General features: G+C 40.9%; 1 protein-coding gene across 1 annotated transcript in view; it reads left to right on the top strand.

The window, feature by feature from the left end:
- Positions 1 to 17,031, top strand: part of REV1 (REV1 DNA directed polymerase) — a 429,753-nt gene that overhangs the window by 210,540 nt on the left and 202,182 nt on the right. Inside the window, exons 10-11 of the mRNA XM_069204390.1 lie at positions 3,545 to 3,673; positions 13,614 to 13,768. Coding sequence (XP_069060491.1) covers positions 3,545 to 3,673; positions 13,614 to 13,768 — 284 coding nt within the window. The remainder of the gene's footprint in view (positions 1 to 3,544; positions 3,674 to 13,613; positions 13,769 to 17,031) is intronic.

The following is a 17,031-nucleotide window of genomic DNA, read 5'->3' as shown; positions in this document are numbered from 1 at the left end:
TAAAACATATTTGAACTATAAAATAGATCTGTGAATGTGTCTAATAGCTGTCATAATATGCATACATTTAAACTTTTAATGCCATTTACCATATTTTTGTAAGCCATATCTCAAACTACTGAATGAACAAGACCAAACAACAATAAAGACTTTTGAGCAAAGTTCCATCATCATTCCAAGCCTAATGCTATTCCAATCTGTTTCTAGATCTGGCTTGACAGTGCATCAGTTGCCTGACTGACACCAGGAAAGGGTTTTAAGAAGCAATACCTAGATATGAGCTTAGACTCCACCCACATGTTTATCTTCTGCTCTTCAAGTGTTTGACTGGGCAGAAGGTGTGTGCTTCACTGAAGAGTGCTTGTATTGCTTCTTTTGCCTTGGACAAAGGTTGTGCTCAATGTGATACTCTTAAGTGGTTATGATGACAAACTAGTGGTCAAGAGTGATCTGTTTGTTATGAAATGTTGAGACAAAGGATGTAGGGCTTGACTTATTTATTGTGATAAACCTTTGTAAAAGACAATCAGTTTTAAGGGCGGATTGTTATCACAATTTGGTAAAGCCTGTGAGCAGGTATTATGTTGCATAGAATGTTAAAGATTGTCGGACTAGACAAGGAGTTTTGATGTTGGCTGATGGTGAACTTTTCAGTAACACTCAGACACATAACGAAAGTAGCATAACGTTTGAGGGGATTTTATTTGAACTCAGACAGAGTACACTGTTCCTGTAGAAACATGCACGGGTTCAAGAAGAGGCACTTCTTTTGTCAGGAGCAAGATCCATCACACACCCAATGGGTGTCATGCTTCATCATAGGGCAGCTCCTCGTTAGGCCGGCGCTGCAATGCCTAACGGGCCCCACACAGGGGCACTTTACCGGAGATCTTTTCAAATTAAAACTCTGTGGTGAGTAGAACATTAGAGCTACATTGAAGTCTGCCCTCAGGACAGTTAAAATTGGCTCTAAAGTCTCCAAACAACTGATTTAATTGGTGTGGAGGCTCTAGGTCAATATTAAAAACAGGGGGGAGTCGGAACGGAATAAGGTTCCACCACTCAGCGACCAAAACAGCCTAGACAGGGAAAATATCCTAGGGCCGGTAAACGGTCAAGATGTTACGCGCCCTGGGTGTCTCTACAGATCAATTGGCGCTTCCTCAGGACCACAAAATATATAACTCCTATGCTTATGAAAAGGACCACCTGAAGAGTTCAGGGAAAACAAAACACAGAAAAATTATTTACATACGAGGCTATCCTATTCTATAGTCTACATAAGGAACCCTCCCATATTAGGAAATAGGCTCCTTGGGATGCAGCGGCCCATATGGACTGGTGTAGAATTCAATGTCTTAGTCTTGATGCCATGGACCTACTAGGTAGGAACAGTGTACTTTGTTTATATGACTTAGTATTTAGGGAGGCAGTACACTGGACCTTATAATCGCCCTGTCCCTCTCTTTTTTGCATTTTATTTTAACTGTCTGGTGCTCAAATGTTGATGTAGAATTTACTGATAGATGAGCAGTGATGGGATTAACTCCTTGAATGGTATTGAAAACTGGTTCTCTTGCTTGCAGCTTAGAACAAGTACAATGGTTCACTTTCTTTTTACAACAGGTTTGTTGGATCTATCTGACCTGTCATGATACATGTAATGAATACTGTAACCTGCACAAAAAAATGCACGTATGAGCCTCTCTTCCTGCCTCAAAAAATGTATTACATTATCATAATACCATGCATAATGTACACTAGTGCTAATGTAAGCAGTAAGCTGGCAAGTATGTGATTGCTTATATTGTATGCACCAAAAGAAAACAGGGAAGTTTGTTCGGTATATATCAAACGTTCATGAATGACATCCCAGTAACTGTGTTGATTATGCATCACTCTAAGGTACATTTTAAATTTTCTGGGAATTCTACAAATCCAAAGTAGCTGGTATAGTTAAGACTAAGTGTCCTCTTCTTTTTAATTACAGGTTGCCAGACATATGCCTCTGTTGCAGTGAGACCCACTGCAATATCCTAAGGGTTCGAAATATGGGCAGAATTTGAGGGGCTTCATTTTTGTGGGTCTTATTTGCAATTTTTGTGCAGATAAAATATTTACTAAATGCACATTAACATGAGTGGTGCCAGACATTGTTTTGTTGTCATCCCCATAAAGCTGCAGATGTTATCTTGGCTGCCATGTAACCCACTCTAGATACCATTTATGCAGTATCATTAAAACACATTTGTTCAGTGGTGCTAGTCAGAAGGTTTAGCTCCTTTTAGATCTCATCATTCGGATGCCCTGTGAATCATGATGTCTGCTTCATAGAGGAATGACAGTGGTTACAATTAAATGTTATTTTTCTGTCCTGTCTGCATTCACCTGTCTTCTCTATTCAATAATTTGTTGCAAAAAGGATTGCATCCTACTTGAGGCTCTGCTATCATGACTTAATCAACCTTTATCTTGTAAACCAAGCAAACATCCTACTAGAGACAATACATCCACTGTCGCCCACCTGGGTATCATTCCTTTTGGTCCGATGTGCTAGGCTGAGAGCTGGAAATCGGTTCATGTTTTGCAAGCTTTAGTACCTTTGTTTGAAGTAATAACCAATACTACCAAACAAAATTAGTGACACACGTTTTGTGATAAATTAAGCACCTTTGATGCACGTAAAAGCACCAGTTATTTGTCCTTCCACAACACTACCACAATACTGCAGGAATCGAGCCTAGCAAATACCAAATTCAAAGAATTAGGTATACAAGTACTGGCAAGTTGCACACATTTGTGTCACTAATGAGCTACAGTGGATGAGCCGGATTTCTACTGGCAATTACTGTTCACTGGTCTTCTGTTTGTATTGTGTGAATCCCGTGATGGAGAAAAAAAAGTTAAGTATACATACCCATTAGTGGGGATGCTTCACTCTTATCCGGCACATTCTTTCCAGTTTTGGATTTTCTTGTGACTGTCTAATGCAATCAGGCTTTTTAGTCTTGATTTGCTTCTATTGAACCACTAAAACAAGCTTGACTGGCAGCAGTGATTTATAGTTAAAAGCCCAGGAGTGGAAATGAGTTTCATGATGACATGGAGTGAGGTGGTCACCCTAATGCCCATACTAACAGTTTGCAGTTTTGGATTTCTCTATTATGTCATTCACTGTACCACCCATCCTGTCCTGTGTAAGAAATTACTCTTACCCTTCACTAATGCCCAAAGGAAATGGAAATGACTGTCCTTATGCAGTGCATTTGTATTGAATGTTAAAGAGAAAAATGTCCTTGTGCACAATACAGTGTGTGTTTAAAAAAAAAGTAAAAATGGCATATTTTTTGTCAAAATATTTATGAAGGGTTACTAGAGATCATCAGACTTTATTATAATTGCAAAGGTTATTAACATGATCAAAGAGATCCATGTTGACAAGTTTTGATTGTAGGTGCGCAAATCAAAGGTTTGGTTGAAATGCTTTGCGTACTATAGTCATTTTAAAGGGATTCAAAACATATGTTTGTGTTTCCATTTTCAGACAAGCTGGTGTAAGGAATGGGATGTTTTTTGGTCAAGCAAAACAGCTATGCCCAAATCTTAAAGCAGTACCTTACGACTTTGACTCATACAAAGAAGTTGCACAGACCCTCTATGAAACACTAGCAAGGTAAAAAAGGTTTTATTTGAGTTGTTCTGTATCAAATCACAGATTGTTTCTTTAGTCTCCGAATCGCAACTTGCTTTAAAAAAAAGTGTGTGTTTGTTGTACTGTATGTCACCCAACTAGTCTAACAGTGTGTTTATATCCTAGAAATGTGTGATTTTGAAACTCAGGTTTGAGCACAAACCTTTCACTAGCTATAATATGTCTGTACTACATCAAATGTGCTCCCGAAGATCAGCAAAGGATGAACAATGTAGACTGAGTCAATTACGCATGTTAATCTTGGTAATTATCATTGGGCATTTTTATTCTGCATTAAGCTAGACTTTGGCTATATATGTATGTGATTCATACCTCTCCCACTCTGTAATGAAGGAGAGTTCTCCTCCAGTTCCTATTTATAACCGTTATTAACAGCTGACAAGGTCAAACTTCAGCCTCACTTTTGGTTGCAATTAACGCCACACATTTCACATTCTGGTATGTATGTGCAAACCCTAAGGTATTATATCCCATTTAGAAAATTGGAGGTCGGACTATGAAGTTGAACTCTGAATTCAAATCCCAAATGCAACTTGGTCAACTTACAGTAGAACTATTTAAAAAATCAGCCCTATCTTGTTAGTAATACCAGTCAACAGGGAACTATAGTATGAAGTTTTGGACTCCTTTAATAATGCAGAACTTAAACTTGATAGATAAATCTCTGTGTTGGAGATGTATGCCCTGTCTGGGTAATCTCACCTAAATGCTGGTAACTTTATGCATAGATCTTAACATAGAAAGAAAGGTTTTAGGCTACTAATTGAGCCTTACTGAGAAGTATCACGGTGAGTTCCCTCTGGGAAAAGAAAGGCCCTCATACACATTGAGATGTGGCATTCTTCATCATTGGGCTTCCCACACTTCCGACTCAATAAGTCCAAAGTGGGCTACTACCACAGAAAGTGTGGGAGCATGTTTTTTTTCTGTGTGCACTGATACTTATGGGGGTAAATATACCACCATAACCAGAGTCCAAAAAATTAAAGTTAAAGCTACCTAGGATTGTCCTAAATCATTGATTGATTCAAAGATATCCTGATAGGATTAAAAACAAAAACAATGGGATGAATAACTGGGGATAATCCCCTATCATCCTAAATTGGTCAACATGTTTCAGCCATCTCTAGTGCCCTGTAGGGCCAGCGCCTTCATCAAGACTCTGTCTTGGCCTGTGTAACTTTCAGGTGTTGTCCCTAAGTTTTTTATGGTCCACTAACCAAAAAAATTACACCGTCACTATTCAAAAGTGAAAAACAAAACAAAAAAAAGTGAGATAGTAAGTAATTGTCCTGTCAGTAGGCACACATGAATTAGTGAATGCGAATGGGACCGTTCAGAAATGGCATTGTTGCCAGCATGCAAATCAGTGAACGTTCTAGGGTGACGCATGTGTTTTCCATGGATACCACTTGATGGTAGTGGCATGTAATTAATGTAGTGTATGCCATAGTCTATATGTCTATGTGGCATAGTAGGCACTTATTTTAGTACAATGTTTGTTTTTATTTTTTTGTGTGTTTCACAGCATTAATCTCTGAATAGTGTTTGTGTGTGTGTGTGTATATATATATATATATATATATATATATATATGTATGTTCGATGGCTTGTGTAGCTGCAGATACACATGCTATGCGTATCCATTCCGACATTTAGTGTTGGGCTCGGAGTGTTACAAGTTGTTTTTCTTCGAAGAAGTCTTTTCGGAGTCACAGGATCGAGTGACTCCTCCTCTCTGTTCCATTGCGCATGGGCATCGACTCCATTGTTAGATTGTTTTCTTTCCGCCGTCGGGTTCAGACTTGTTTCCTCTCGCTTCGAGATTTAGATTCGGAACATTTTAGAAAACCTTCCCTTTTGTCGGTATTGTCTCGATCTCGTTCTCCATCTATCATCGAACCAGTAGTACAGTCGGAAAATCACTTTGTTTGCCCTTCGGGGCACGAGTGCCCAACTCTGGTCTATTCGGGCCGACCGCGTGGAGAGCCTGATGGATCGGACTCCATTACGATTCTGCCTTTGGTGCCATGCCAAGTACCCATATACAGACCAGCATTTGGTTTGCCTTTCTCCAGACCATCGGGAGGAAAACTGTGAGGCCTGTCTATCGTTTTGATCAAAAACAACTCTTAGAGATCAAAGAGCATGAAGGCGTGAAATGGCATTGAAGATCAGTGAACATCTCAACATCACCAAACAAGAGCAGGCGCAGACAGCAGTCTCTATCTGTGACACAGACTCCGAACAGGAATCCGAAGACGACAGACCCATCACAGCTGGCCAGCATGTGAGTATGTCTGCCCCTGCAACCCCACACAAGAAACATCCTAAGGCCTTGGGTACACCACTGCCGGAAGGCCATGGTTCGGTCTGAAAAAAAGACTGTCGGCGGCCGACCTCCGGGTTCGGCACCGAAAAAGGCCACGTCTCCGACTACTTCGGAGTCAAGTAAAACTATAAAGGGCTCCATTTCGGACTCCAGCAGGAAACGCCAAGTTTCGGAGTCGAAAATTAGAAAGGCAGCTTCGGAGCCGTGACCTTCCACAACATTTTCGATACCGAAAAAACAACAGACTTCGGAACTGAAAAAGACATCTTATACAGAGGAGCAAGGACTTTCCCAAAAATTACGAGAAAGCCATAAAATCTCTGAGGAAGAGTCGGACATTGAGCCCATTCTACAAATTATGGATGAGAGACAATCGAGAATACACATCCATAAAGAGACAGGGAGAATTATTACAGCACCTCCTCTAAAAACAAAGAGAAAGCTGGCATTCCAAGAATAACTGGACACTGCACAGCCACCCGCTAAAGTGCAAAAGCAAAAAGAGAAGCCAGTACCTCCTCAGTCTTCTCCTCCTCATTTTCCACAGCTGTCTGTCTCTCCTCACACCAGCCCTCCACCGATGCCTTCTCCAACACACTCTTTTTATTCACTAGAAGACATAGTAGATCCATGGGACCTTTATGATCCTGATCCCATCCCAGATAATGACCCAGATACCTACCCATCCAAACCATCTCCACCTGAGGATACCACAGTATAAAATCAGGTCAGAGCCAGGGCTGCAGTTTATCATGGGGTAACAATGCACACTGAACCATTGGAGGAAGATTTTTTGTTTAATACATTATCTTCAACACATTCTAGGTATCAATGCTTCCAAATGTTACCAGGCATGGTAAAACATGCAGACCAAATTTTTAATGAGCCTGTGAAATCCAGAATAATCACACCTAGAATAGAAAAGAAATATAAGCCTGCACCCTCTGACCCAGATCATATTACTCATCAGGTGCCTCCAGATTCAGTGGTGGTTAGTGCAGCACGAAAGAGGGCAAATAGCCAGTCTTCAGGAGATGCACCCCCTCCTGATAAAGAGAGCAGGAAAATTGACGCTGCAGGGAAAAGAGTTGCGTCTCAAGCAGCAAATCAATGGAGAATAGCTAATTCTCAAGCACTACTAACCCGCTATGATAGAGCTCATTGGGATGAAATGCAGAACATCATACAGCATCTCCCAAAAGAACACCAAAAGCGGGCACAACAAGTAGTAGAGGAAGGGCAAGCCATCAGTAACAATCAAATAAGGTCTGCCCTTGATGCTGCTGATACATCTGCAAGGAGCGTTAACACAGCCATTACCATCAGAAGACATGCAAGGCTGCGCTCCTCTGGTTTTAAACCAGAAATCCAACAGGCTGTGTTAAACATGCCTTTTGATAAAAAGCACCTCCTTGGTCCAGAAGTGGACACTACAATAGAGAAATTATGAAAAGACTCTGATACAGTAAAGGCAATGGGTTCTCTGTATACTACACCATGTAGGGTGTCATTTCGTAAGCCTCTGTTTTGAGGTGGTTTTAGAGCACAATCCTCCAAGGCTTCTACCTCACAAACAACGGTGGAGAAGTGTGGCTCAATGGTTAGAGCGGCAGACCCTGAAGCAGAGATCTGGCTCAAGACCAGGGTTCAAGTCCCACTTCGGCAGGTCTTGGGCTCAATTCCCCTTGACCAGATAATTCTCGCCTCGGTGCCTAATCTAATTCATGGGTCCCACTCTGCAACTCTGGGCAATAGCTTGCTTAATCTCCACAACGGCCCCAACAGCGCTTGGATGCCTGGCTTCACCCTGGGGGTGCTCAGGAGTGGGCGCCTCACAGGGAAAAGCCAGGAGGGGTTCCATAGCGGTATGAGTACAGCGCCTTGAGACCCTAACGGGTGAGTAGTGCGCTATACAAGTGCTAATTTACAATTTACATTTACAAACAAAACAACCATATCAAACCCAGTACCAGCGAGGTGGGTTTAGAGGAACATACAGAGGCCAATACTCTAAAAATAGAGGTAAATTCCAAACCTCTAAACAACCAACAACACAACCAAAGCAGTAACTTCCTTCCCTCCCTTCTACTCCACACATCTACTGTGGGGGGAAGACTACAGCAGTTCCACTCGCATTGGCAAACTATCACCACAGACAACTGGGTATTATCAATTATCTGTAATGGCTATTGCCTAGATTTGATAAACACTCCTCCAAATATTCCACCAAGATATCAAAAGTTATCCCCAGAACATACAGTTCTGTGACAACAAGAGGTTCAATCTCTACTACTCAAAAAAGCTATATAATTAGTACCACAGTCTCAACAGAGAACACGGGTATACTCACTATACTTCCTAATTCCCCAAAAAGATGGCACCCTCTGGCCAATGTTAGACCTCAGGCCCCTCAATTTTTACATCTTATCAGACCATTTTCACATTGTAACTCTGCAAGATGTTATCCCACTGTTACAAAACCAAGATTTTATGCCTGCCCTAGACCTCAGATGCGTATTTCCACATACCCATCCACCCAGCTCACAGAAAATACCTCAGGTTTGTCATACAAGGAAAACACTACCAGTTCAAAGTGTTACCTTTTGACATAACAACAGCTCCAAGGGTGTTCACAAAGTGTCTAGCAGTAGTAGCAGCAGCATAATTAAGAAGACAACACATCCATTTATTTCCCTATCTAGACAATTGGCTAATAAAATCAAACAATCGTACACAATGCCAAAAACATACATGTTACGTGATAGAATCACTACACACACTAGGATTTTCTATAAACTACCAAAAGTCACACCTTCAACCAGCACAAGTACAACCGTATTTAGGTGCCATCCTAAATACTCAACTAGCTCTAGCCTATCCACATACACAAAGAATACAAGCTTTCCAAAATCTAATTCCACTTACACAGCCAAATCAACAATACACTGTAAGATTTATCATGAAACTCTTAGGAATGATGGCATATTGCATAGCAATAGTCTCACATGCAAGATTAAACATGAGGCCCTTACAACAGTGCCTTGCACAACAATGGTCACAGGCACACGGTCAACTTCAAGATCTAGTGTTGATATACCGCCAAACACATATGTCCCTTCAATGGTGGAATTGCAGCAATTTTAACGAACGGGCGGTCGTTTCAAGACCCTGTGCCTCAGACCATAATCACAACTGAAGCATCAATGATTGGTTGGGGAGCTCATCTAAACAATCACACCATTCAAGGCCAATGGGATGTCAAACAGAAACAGCTTCACATAAACCACTTGGAGTTATTAGCTGTATTCCTTGCCCTAAAAGCATTTCAACCTCTTCTCAAACAGCCAAATGTTCTTATAAAGACAGATAACATGAGAACCATGTATTATTCCAACAGACAGGGAGGGACACATTCATCTCAACTGTCCCTTCTAGCTCAAACAATTTGGAAGTGGGCAATTCACAATCAAATTCACCTAATAGCACAGTACATTCCAGGAATAGACAATCAGTTGGCAGATGTCCTCAGCAGAAATCACCAACAAACACACGAAAGGGAGATTCACCCCGAAGTACTTCAAAGGTACTTTCACAGGTGAGGAACACCAGTCATAGATCTATTAGCAACAAGCAAAAGCACAAAATGCCAAAACTTTGCATCCAGACACCCACATCCCCTATCCAGGGGCAATGCTCTGAGGATCATTTGGTCAGGGATATTTGCTTACGCTTTTCCCCCTCTCCCACTCCTTCCATTTCTGGTCAACAAATTGCATCAAACGTCACTCAACATGATACTCATAGCACCAACATGGGCACGTCAGCCTTGGTAAACCACACTACTAGACCTATCTGTAGTAGCTCACTCCAAACTCCCAAACAGACCAAATTTGTTAACACAAAACAAAGGTCAAATCGGGCATCCAAACCCCAATGCTCTCAATCTAGCGATTTGGCTCCTGAAGTCATTGAATTTGGATGCTTAAAATTCCATCTGAATGTATGGAAGTCATTAAAAAAGCATGAAAACCCACTACTAGACAGTGCTTGGCAAACAAGTGGAACATATTTGTCTACTATTGTCAATCTAAAACCATAGATCCACTTACAGTATCAATACAAGATATTGTGTGTTACTTACTTCATTTACAAAAATCAAATTTGGCTTTCTCCTCTATAAAAATACATCTTACTGCAATATTTGCATACGTACAAACTATTCAACATAGATCTTTATTCAGAGTTCCTGTTATTAAAGCCTTCATGGAAGGATTAAGACGCAACAATCCACCTAGAACACCACCAGTTCCATCATGGATTTTAAATATTGTACTTACAAGACTTATGGGACCACACTTTGAACCAATGCACACTTGCCAAATTAAATTTCTAACATGGAAGGTTGCCTTCCTTGTGGCCATTGCTTCTTTAAAAAGAGTTAGTGAAATACAAGCATTCACTCTTGAAGGACCTTTTTTCCAAGCACACAAACATAAAGTTGTACTAAGAACAAATCAAAATTTTCTACTAAAAGTAGTATCTCCTTTTCACATCAATCAAACAGTGGATGGCCAGTCTTCTTTCCACAGCCAGATTCTGTGGCAGAAAGAGCTCTTCATAGCCTAGATCTCGAAAGAGCTCTTATGTACTACATAGACAGAACTAAACAGTTTAGGAAAAAAAAAAAACTTTTTGTAGCTTTCCAACAGCCACATACAGGCAATCCTATATCAAAACAAGGGTTAGCAAGATGGATTGTTAGATGTAGACAAACATGTTATGTCTAAGCAAACAGGCAACCTTTAGTCACTCCTAAAGCACATTCTACAAGAAAGAAAGGTGCAACAATGGCTTTTTTTAGGAAACACACCAATGGTTGATATATGTAAAGCAGCTACATGGTCAACCCCTCATACATTTACTAAATACTACTGTGTTGATGTTTTCTCACATTAACAAGCCACTGTAGGACAAGCTGTCCTAAGAACATTATTTCAAACAACTTCAGCTCCTACAGGCTAGCCACCGCTTTTTGGGAGGTCTAACTGCTTTGTAGTCTATGCATAGCATGTGTATCTGCAGGTACAGATGCCATTGAACGGAAAATGTCACTTACCCAGTATACATCTGTTCGTGGCATGTTGTGCTGCAGATTCACATGCACCCTCCCTGCTCCCTGGAAGCCTGTAGTCGTTTAAGTTAATAACATTTGTACATATGTATATACATTTACTTTTGCATGGACATCTTTTTTCTCTTACATACTCTGTCACTCCTTTTTTCACCCTCTGCGGGAAAACAATGTAACAATAGAGTCGATGACCATGTGCAATGTAACGGAGAGGAGTAGTCACTCGATCCCGTGACTCCGAAAAGACTTCTTCGAAGAAAAACAACTTGTAACACTCCGAGCCCAACACTAGATGTCTGAATGGATAGGCATAGCATGTGAATCTGCAGCACAACATGCCACGGACAGATGCACACAGGGTAAGTGACATTTTCCATATATATATATATATATATATATATATATATATATATATATATATATATAAGAAAAGATGTCCTGATCTGCGTGTTACAGCGCACTTAATTCTCCGGTGGTGCTGGTTTGAGGCAGGACAACCATATTTTCAAAAAACAAGATTCTCTTTCTGTTTTAGCAAGAGAAAACCGCACTCTGTCGTTGTGCCAAAAATACCTTAACTTTTAATACATTAGTGAGATCATAAACAAACAAACAGGAGTCTCCATTAGTCGCTGAAACAAGATTTTATGACATATATTTAAAAATAATTTGATTTGATGAAATGCTATAAACTACATATACCAGAATGCAATGTGGAACTCAGTGAAAAACACCTTGGATTGTAGTCAAAACACTGTTACAATTTGGTAAATATGTATATAGAAAAACGTTTAATTTTTCTTTGTTAAAGTATATATATTTAGTGATGTTATGGAGTAACTCTTGATAAGTGGTGTAACTTGAGTATTTTTTCTGTTACTTTGGAGTACTTTATTTTAAGCGCCGAAATTAGCACACAGGAAACACCTGTGAACAAGGTCTGGTGAGACCGAAACACGTCAGGGGATTCCTGTTTGTTTGTTTATGATCTCACTAATGTATTAAAAGTTAAGGTATTTTTGGCACAACGACAGAGTGCGGTTTTCTCTTGCTAAAACAGAAAGAGAATCTTGTTTTTTGAATATATATATATATATATATATATATATATATATATATATATATATATATATATAAATATATATATTGTTTGACTATTGACTATTTCACTTTCACTTTTATTTTTATTTTGTTTTTCATTTTGAAATACTAAGACAGTACAATTTTTTTGTTAGTGGACCATAAGAATTTTAGGGATAACACCTGAAAGTTTGTTTGACTGGCCAGAGACAAAGGGTTCTGACGAAATCCACTGACTGTACTATTCACTAGAGATGGCTGAAACATGTTGGCCAACTTAGGATGATAGGGTCAATATTCCCAGTTATTCATCCTCTTGTTTTTCTTTTTAATACTTCCAGGGTATACTTGAGTACATCAGTGAATTAGGACAACCCTAGGTAGTTTTAACTTTTATTTTTGGTCTCTGGTTATGGTGGTATATTTACTCAATCAGGATCAATGAACACACAAACAACCCTCGCTCCCACACTTTGTGTGAAAGTAGCCCACTTTGGGCTCATTGAGTCCGAAGTGTGGGAAGCCCGGGTGAGGACCTTGCTTTTCCCAGAGGGAACTCTGTGATATTTCTCAGTAAGGCTCAGTCAATAGCTTAAACCCTTTCTTTGTGTGTTATGAGGTTTAGGTCGGGTAGTGAAAGCCTAAAACCTTTATTTACTTCTCCCCACTCTTTGTGTAAGGAATTTTCTGCATAGCCCAGGAACTTCTGGAAAGTGTTATTGATTGTGCTTGTTGTTATATCACAAGAATGATCTAGATTCTTCAGGGATGGTATTTAATGACCTCTGCGTTTCCAGCAAGTTCATTTACAAACGAAATGGCATGCACAAGCAGTTAAGGTATCACAGTTTTTACTGCTCAAAGGTTGGAAGCCTTTCTTGACTGTCTTGTCTGATATTTGTTAGGTAGAAACGTCATCCCTCTCTATTTTTAAGAAACTCCACTACTGCATTTTGGAATTAAGACTGTTAGATTAAAATATGGGATGCATGTCCAAAGACCTGTGGAATAATACTTGGTTAAATTGTATATTGTTAGTGTATTTTTATTCTACAATTTCAATTGTAAGTTTCAATCGTTAATGAACTTTCAGAATATGCCTAAATATATATTTTTTCCTTCTAATAACACATAAGTGGTATCAATGCTTATCTTAAGAAAACTGTTATATATTGTTATGGTTAACTTTACTGTCAAACTAAAGCTCCTTGTTTTTTTCAAAGAACTTTCATTCTTGCTTTTTGATTATTTCTATTTTTTAGTAATGTTGCTAACTGAGGATAGTGAAAATATGAATTTGTGTAATCTCACAGTAACTGGCACTTCTTCCGCTTAGGTCCTTTGTTTTGTCTTAATAGTTATACTCATAATATTGAAGCAGTCAGTTGTGATGAGGCCCTTGTGGACATAACTGAAATACTTGCTGAAACTAGGCTAACTCCTGATGATATTGCAAGTGCAATTCGTGCCGAGATCAAGGACAAAACCAAGTGTGCTGCTTCTGTGGGTCTCGGTAAGTTACCTACCAGAGTTTCCTTTAATAAAAAATGCCAGAACATATACAGAATGCACTTTACATAATTATTTTGACACCAGTTGAGGTGCATTTTATGTCACTTTATTGCTGACCTTTATCCGCAGCTATTGGGTGGAGCTGCCATTACAGTGGTTTTGTGATTTGTGTTACCGGAGTCTTAGCTCTAGATGCTTGCAATTCAGGAGTAAGGGGCATTGCTTTATCAAAGCCTTTGACTGTGGAAGCTACCCACAGTTATGCTGTAATGGACATAGTATATATATATTCTGTTTGAGTATGTTACGAAGCAAGTGACTTTCATCTAACGAAGTGAAAATTTCATGAGTAGAAAAGTTCAGCAGAGGGATTGTCATAGTGAATTAAATCCTCAACTCAAGGGCAAATAACTAAGCATTGTTTGTCGCAGCAGCAATACCTTGTATAGCAGAGAATGCACAAAGTGTACCCTACAAGAATAAGATTGGAATTCCTCCAAAGTGTGGATGTTCTTTAGATGAAACGATTCTCCTTATGTGGTTAGGCAGAGTCCTGGTCATGTCGGACAATTTTCACTTCTTCACTCAACGAGCAGTTAACTTTTAATGATCTGAAGTTTCTCCCAGTGCCTGATGGTTTTATTTGGCTTAACCAGCTGCACCTATTAAAAAAAGGACAGCTAACCGTGCAGCCTTCTTTAAGACCTCTGGGTCTCACAAAGCAACATCACAAACAAAATAAAATGATGGACGGAGTGTTGAAACTTTTCAACCACTTACCCCCAGTCACAGATCTGGGTTTAATCCATCGTTATTTTGCTCGCCATGTCACCCCAGTTTAGACCCAGCCATATGCAAATCAGTCTTGACCCTGTTCCCCATGGGAACAGTCCAGACTGAATTGCAAGGGCCAGGTCCTCCATGGACAGGAAACAAGCATCCTGGGACCGGTTTCAGGGTATCACCCTTCATCGGCCAGGCTAGCTTGAATCCAGTGGTGCAGCGAGCAAGGGAGCCACGCCTGGGCATACCCCTCCCACATGGGGCGCACAAAGCAACATCACAAACAAAATAAAATGAAGGACGGAGTGTTGAAATTTTTCAAACACTCACCCCCAATGGATTCAAGCTAGCCTGGCTCCTGAAGGGTGAAACCCTGAAACAGGTCCCAGGATGCTTGTTTCCGGTCCAGTGAGGACCTGGCTTGGCAGTTCGGGCTGGACTTTATGGGTATTGTCAAAGTGGTACAGAGTCTTTATCTCTTTTCAGATGTCTGTGTGAGCTTTTTTGATATTTGTGATTGAGCTTGTTAACTTGCTTATTGTTTAATCTGGGCATGTGGTCTACATCTGAAAGATTGTGGTATTAACTGCTATATTTGCTGACCATTACCCAGTGACTATGCATATTTTGCTACACACCCTTCCCTTTTTTATTTTACTAATGTTAATCCTTTTTTAGTTAAAGAACAAATATTATTTGTGTTTTTGTCACACTGGAGTTGTATAAATTACATCTCCATTCAAAATGCTAGTCATTACAAGATAACAATTGCAGAATCCTATGATGACGCTATCCATTAGGTCACCCCAGAGAAGATAACATAAACCACTGGTGGTTATTAATGGTTGAGAATTTTTGGAACAACCTTCATGAGACTCTGGTATTAAGACTGGTGTGGTTCACTCTCCTCGTGATTTAGTACTATCCCTTATCGACATGCCCTTGGATGGCACCCACCTCTTTGGGGAAAAGGCAGATTCGGCACTGGAACACTTTGACAGCTGGGATACTGCCAGGTCCTTGTCCCTCTCAGTGGTCCTCCAACCAACACCAGGCTCCTTTAGCCCCTTCTGTGGGTATGCTAGGGGATACGATTCACGTCCTTCCTGACCCAGCCACCAAGACCAGTTGACTCTCTAGTCTTTTGTGGTCGCGGTCGCCATAAACCACATGGGACAACCAGCTAGAGTTCAACCCAGTTCTCCACACTCTGGCAGGCATAGCCTCCAAACCACTTTAGTTTCCTCTCCTGCCATCATGGTCTCCTGGTTGGTAGCAGCATCTGCCAACACCTGCCCCACTCGTGGTATATAAGATGGAACATGTGGGCACTTCAGATTATACGGGGGATAGGGGTTAGGGGGGGATACTCCATTCCTTTTCTCGAAACACCATTGCCCATGCCACTATCTTTTGACCAGTTGATGGAGGGCCATCACTCTTTGCTCCAGAGGGTCCAGGCTTATTTGGACAAAGAAGCCATTATGACGATGTCGGCATCAGAAATAGGAAATGTTTGTTATTCCAGCTACATTTTGGTGCCCAAAAAAGATGCCGACCTGTGCCCTCTCAACTTCTTCCTGAAGAAGGAGAAGTTTAAGGTGCTCACATTGGCTCAGGTTCTGTCTGCCCTCGACCCTGGAGACTTGATGGTAATGCTGGACTTTCAGGACACCTAGTTCCATATCCTGGTCTTTCCTGCCCACAGGCATTACATGCAGTTCACGGTGAGCCATAAGCATTTTCAGTTCACTGTGCTGTTCTGAGGCCTTACCAGCCCCCTCTGGTGTTCACCAAGGTGATGGCAGTGGTTGCAGTACATCCGCGGAGGTCTGTGGTTCCAGTCTTAAACTACTTTGGCGACTGGCTGTTGAAGGTGAGCTTGCCCCAGTTGGTTGTGTCCCAACTCCAGACTACAGTGGACCTCCTGCATTCACTGGGGTTCACTTTAAATGTGGCAAACTCAACAAATGACTCTCTCTCATCTGAGCTGTTCTGGATAAAGTGCAGATCCAGGCTTATCCTCCGGAACTGCGAGTCCAAGATATTCAGACTATCATTCCAGTGTTTCAGTCTCTATCCTGGATTTCAGTGAGACTGACATCAAGGCTGCTGGGCCTCATGGCCTCCTACATCCTGCTAGTGACACATGCCCGTTGGCATAACTGGTCTCTGCGGTAGGACCTGAAGGGCCAGTGGGCGTAGCATCAAAGGAATCACTTCAACCTGGTCCAGATCTCAGAGGGAACTGCAAAAGACCTGCAGTGGTGGCTGTCGAACTGTGGTTGTGTGAGCAGCAGACTCCTCGCACTTCCCCAACCAGAGTTGACTATAGTGACAGATGTGTCACTCCTGGGTTGGGCCAACCATCTCGAGAGGCAGAGATCAGAGGACTGTGGTCACCAGCAGAGTCTGAGCTACACATTTTCTTGCTGGAGCTCAGAGCAATCCGACTGGCATTAAAAGCCTTTCATCTGTCTA

This window comes from Pleurodeles waltl, chromosome 8, assembly GCF_031143425.1.
Source record: "Pleurodeles waltl isolate 20211129_DDA chromosome 8, aPleWal1.hap1.20221129, whole genome shotgun sequence".
Lineage (NCBI taxonomy): Eukaryota > Metazoa > Chordata > Amphibia > Caudata > Salamandridae > Pleurodeles > Pleurodeles waltl.
Note: the sequence above shows the minus strand (reverse complement) of the source record. Positions and strands in the feature narration are given on the sequence as shown.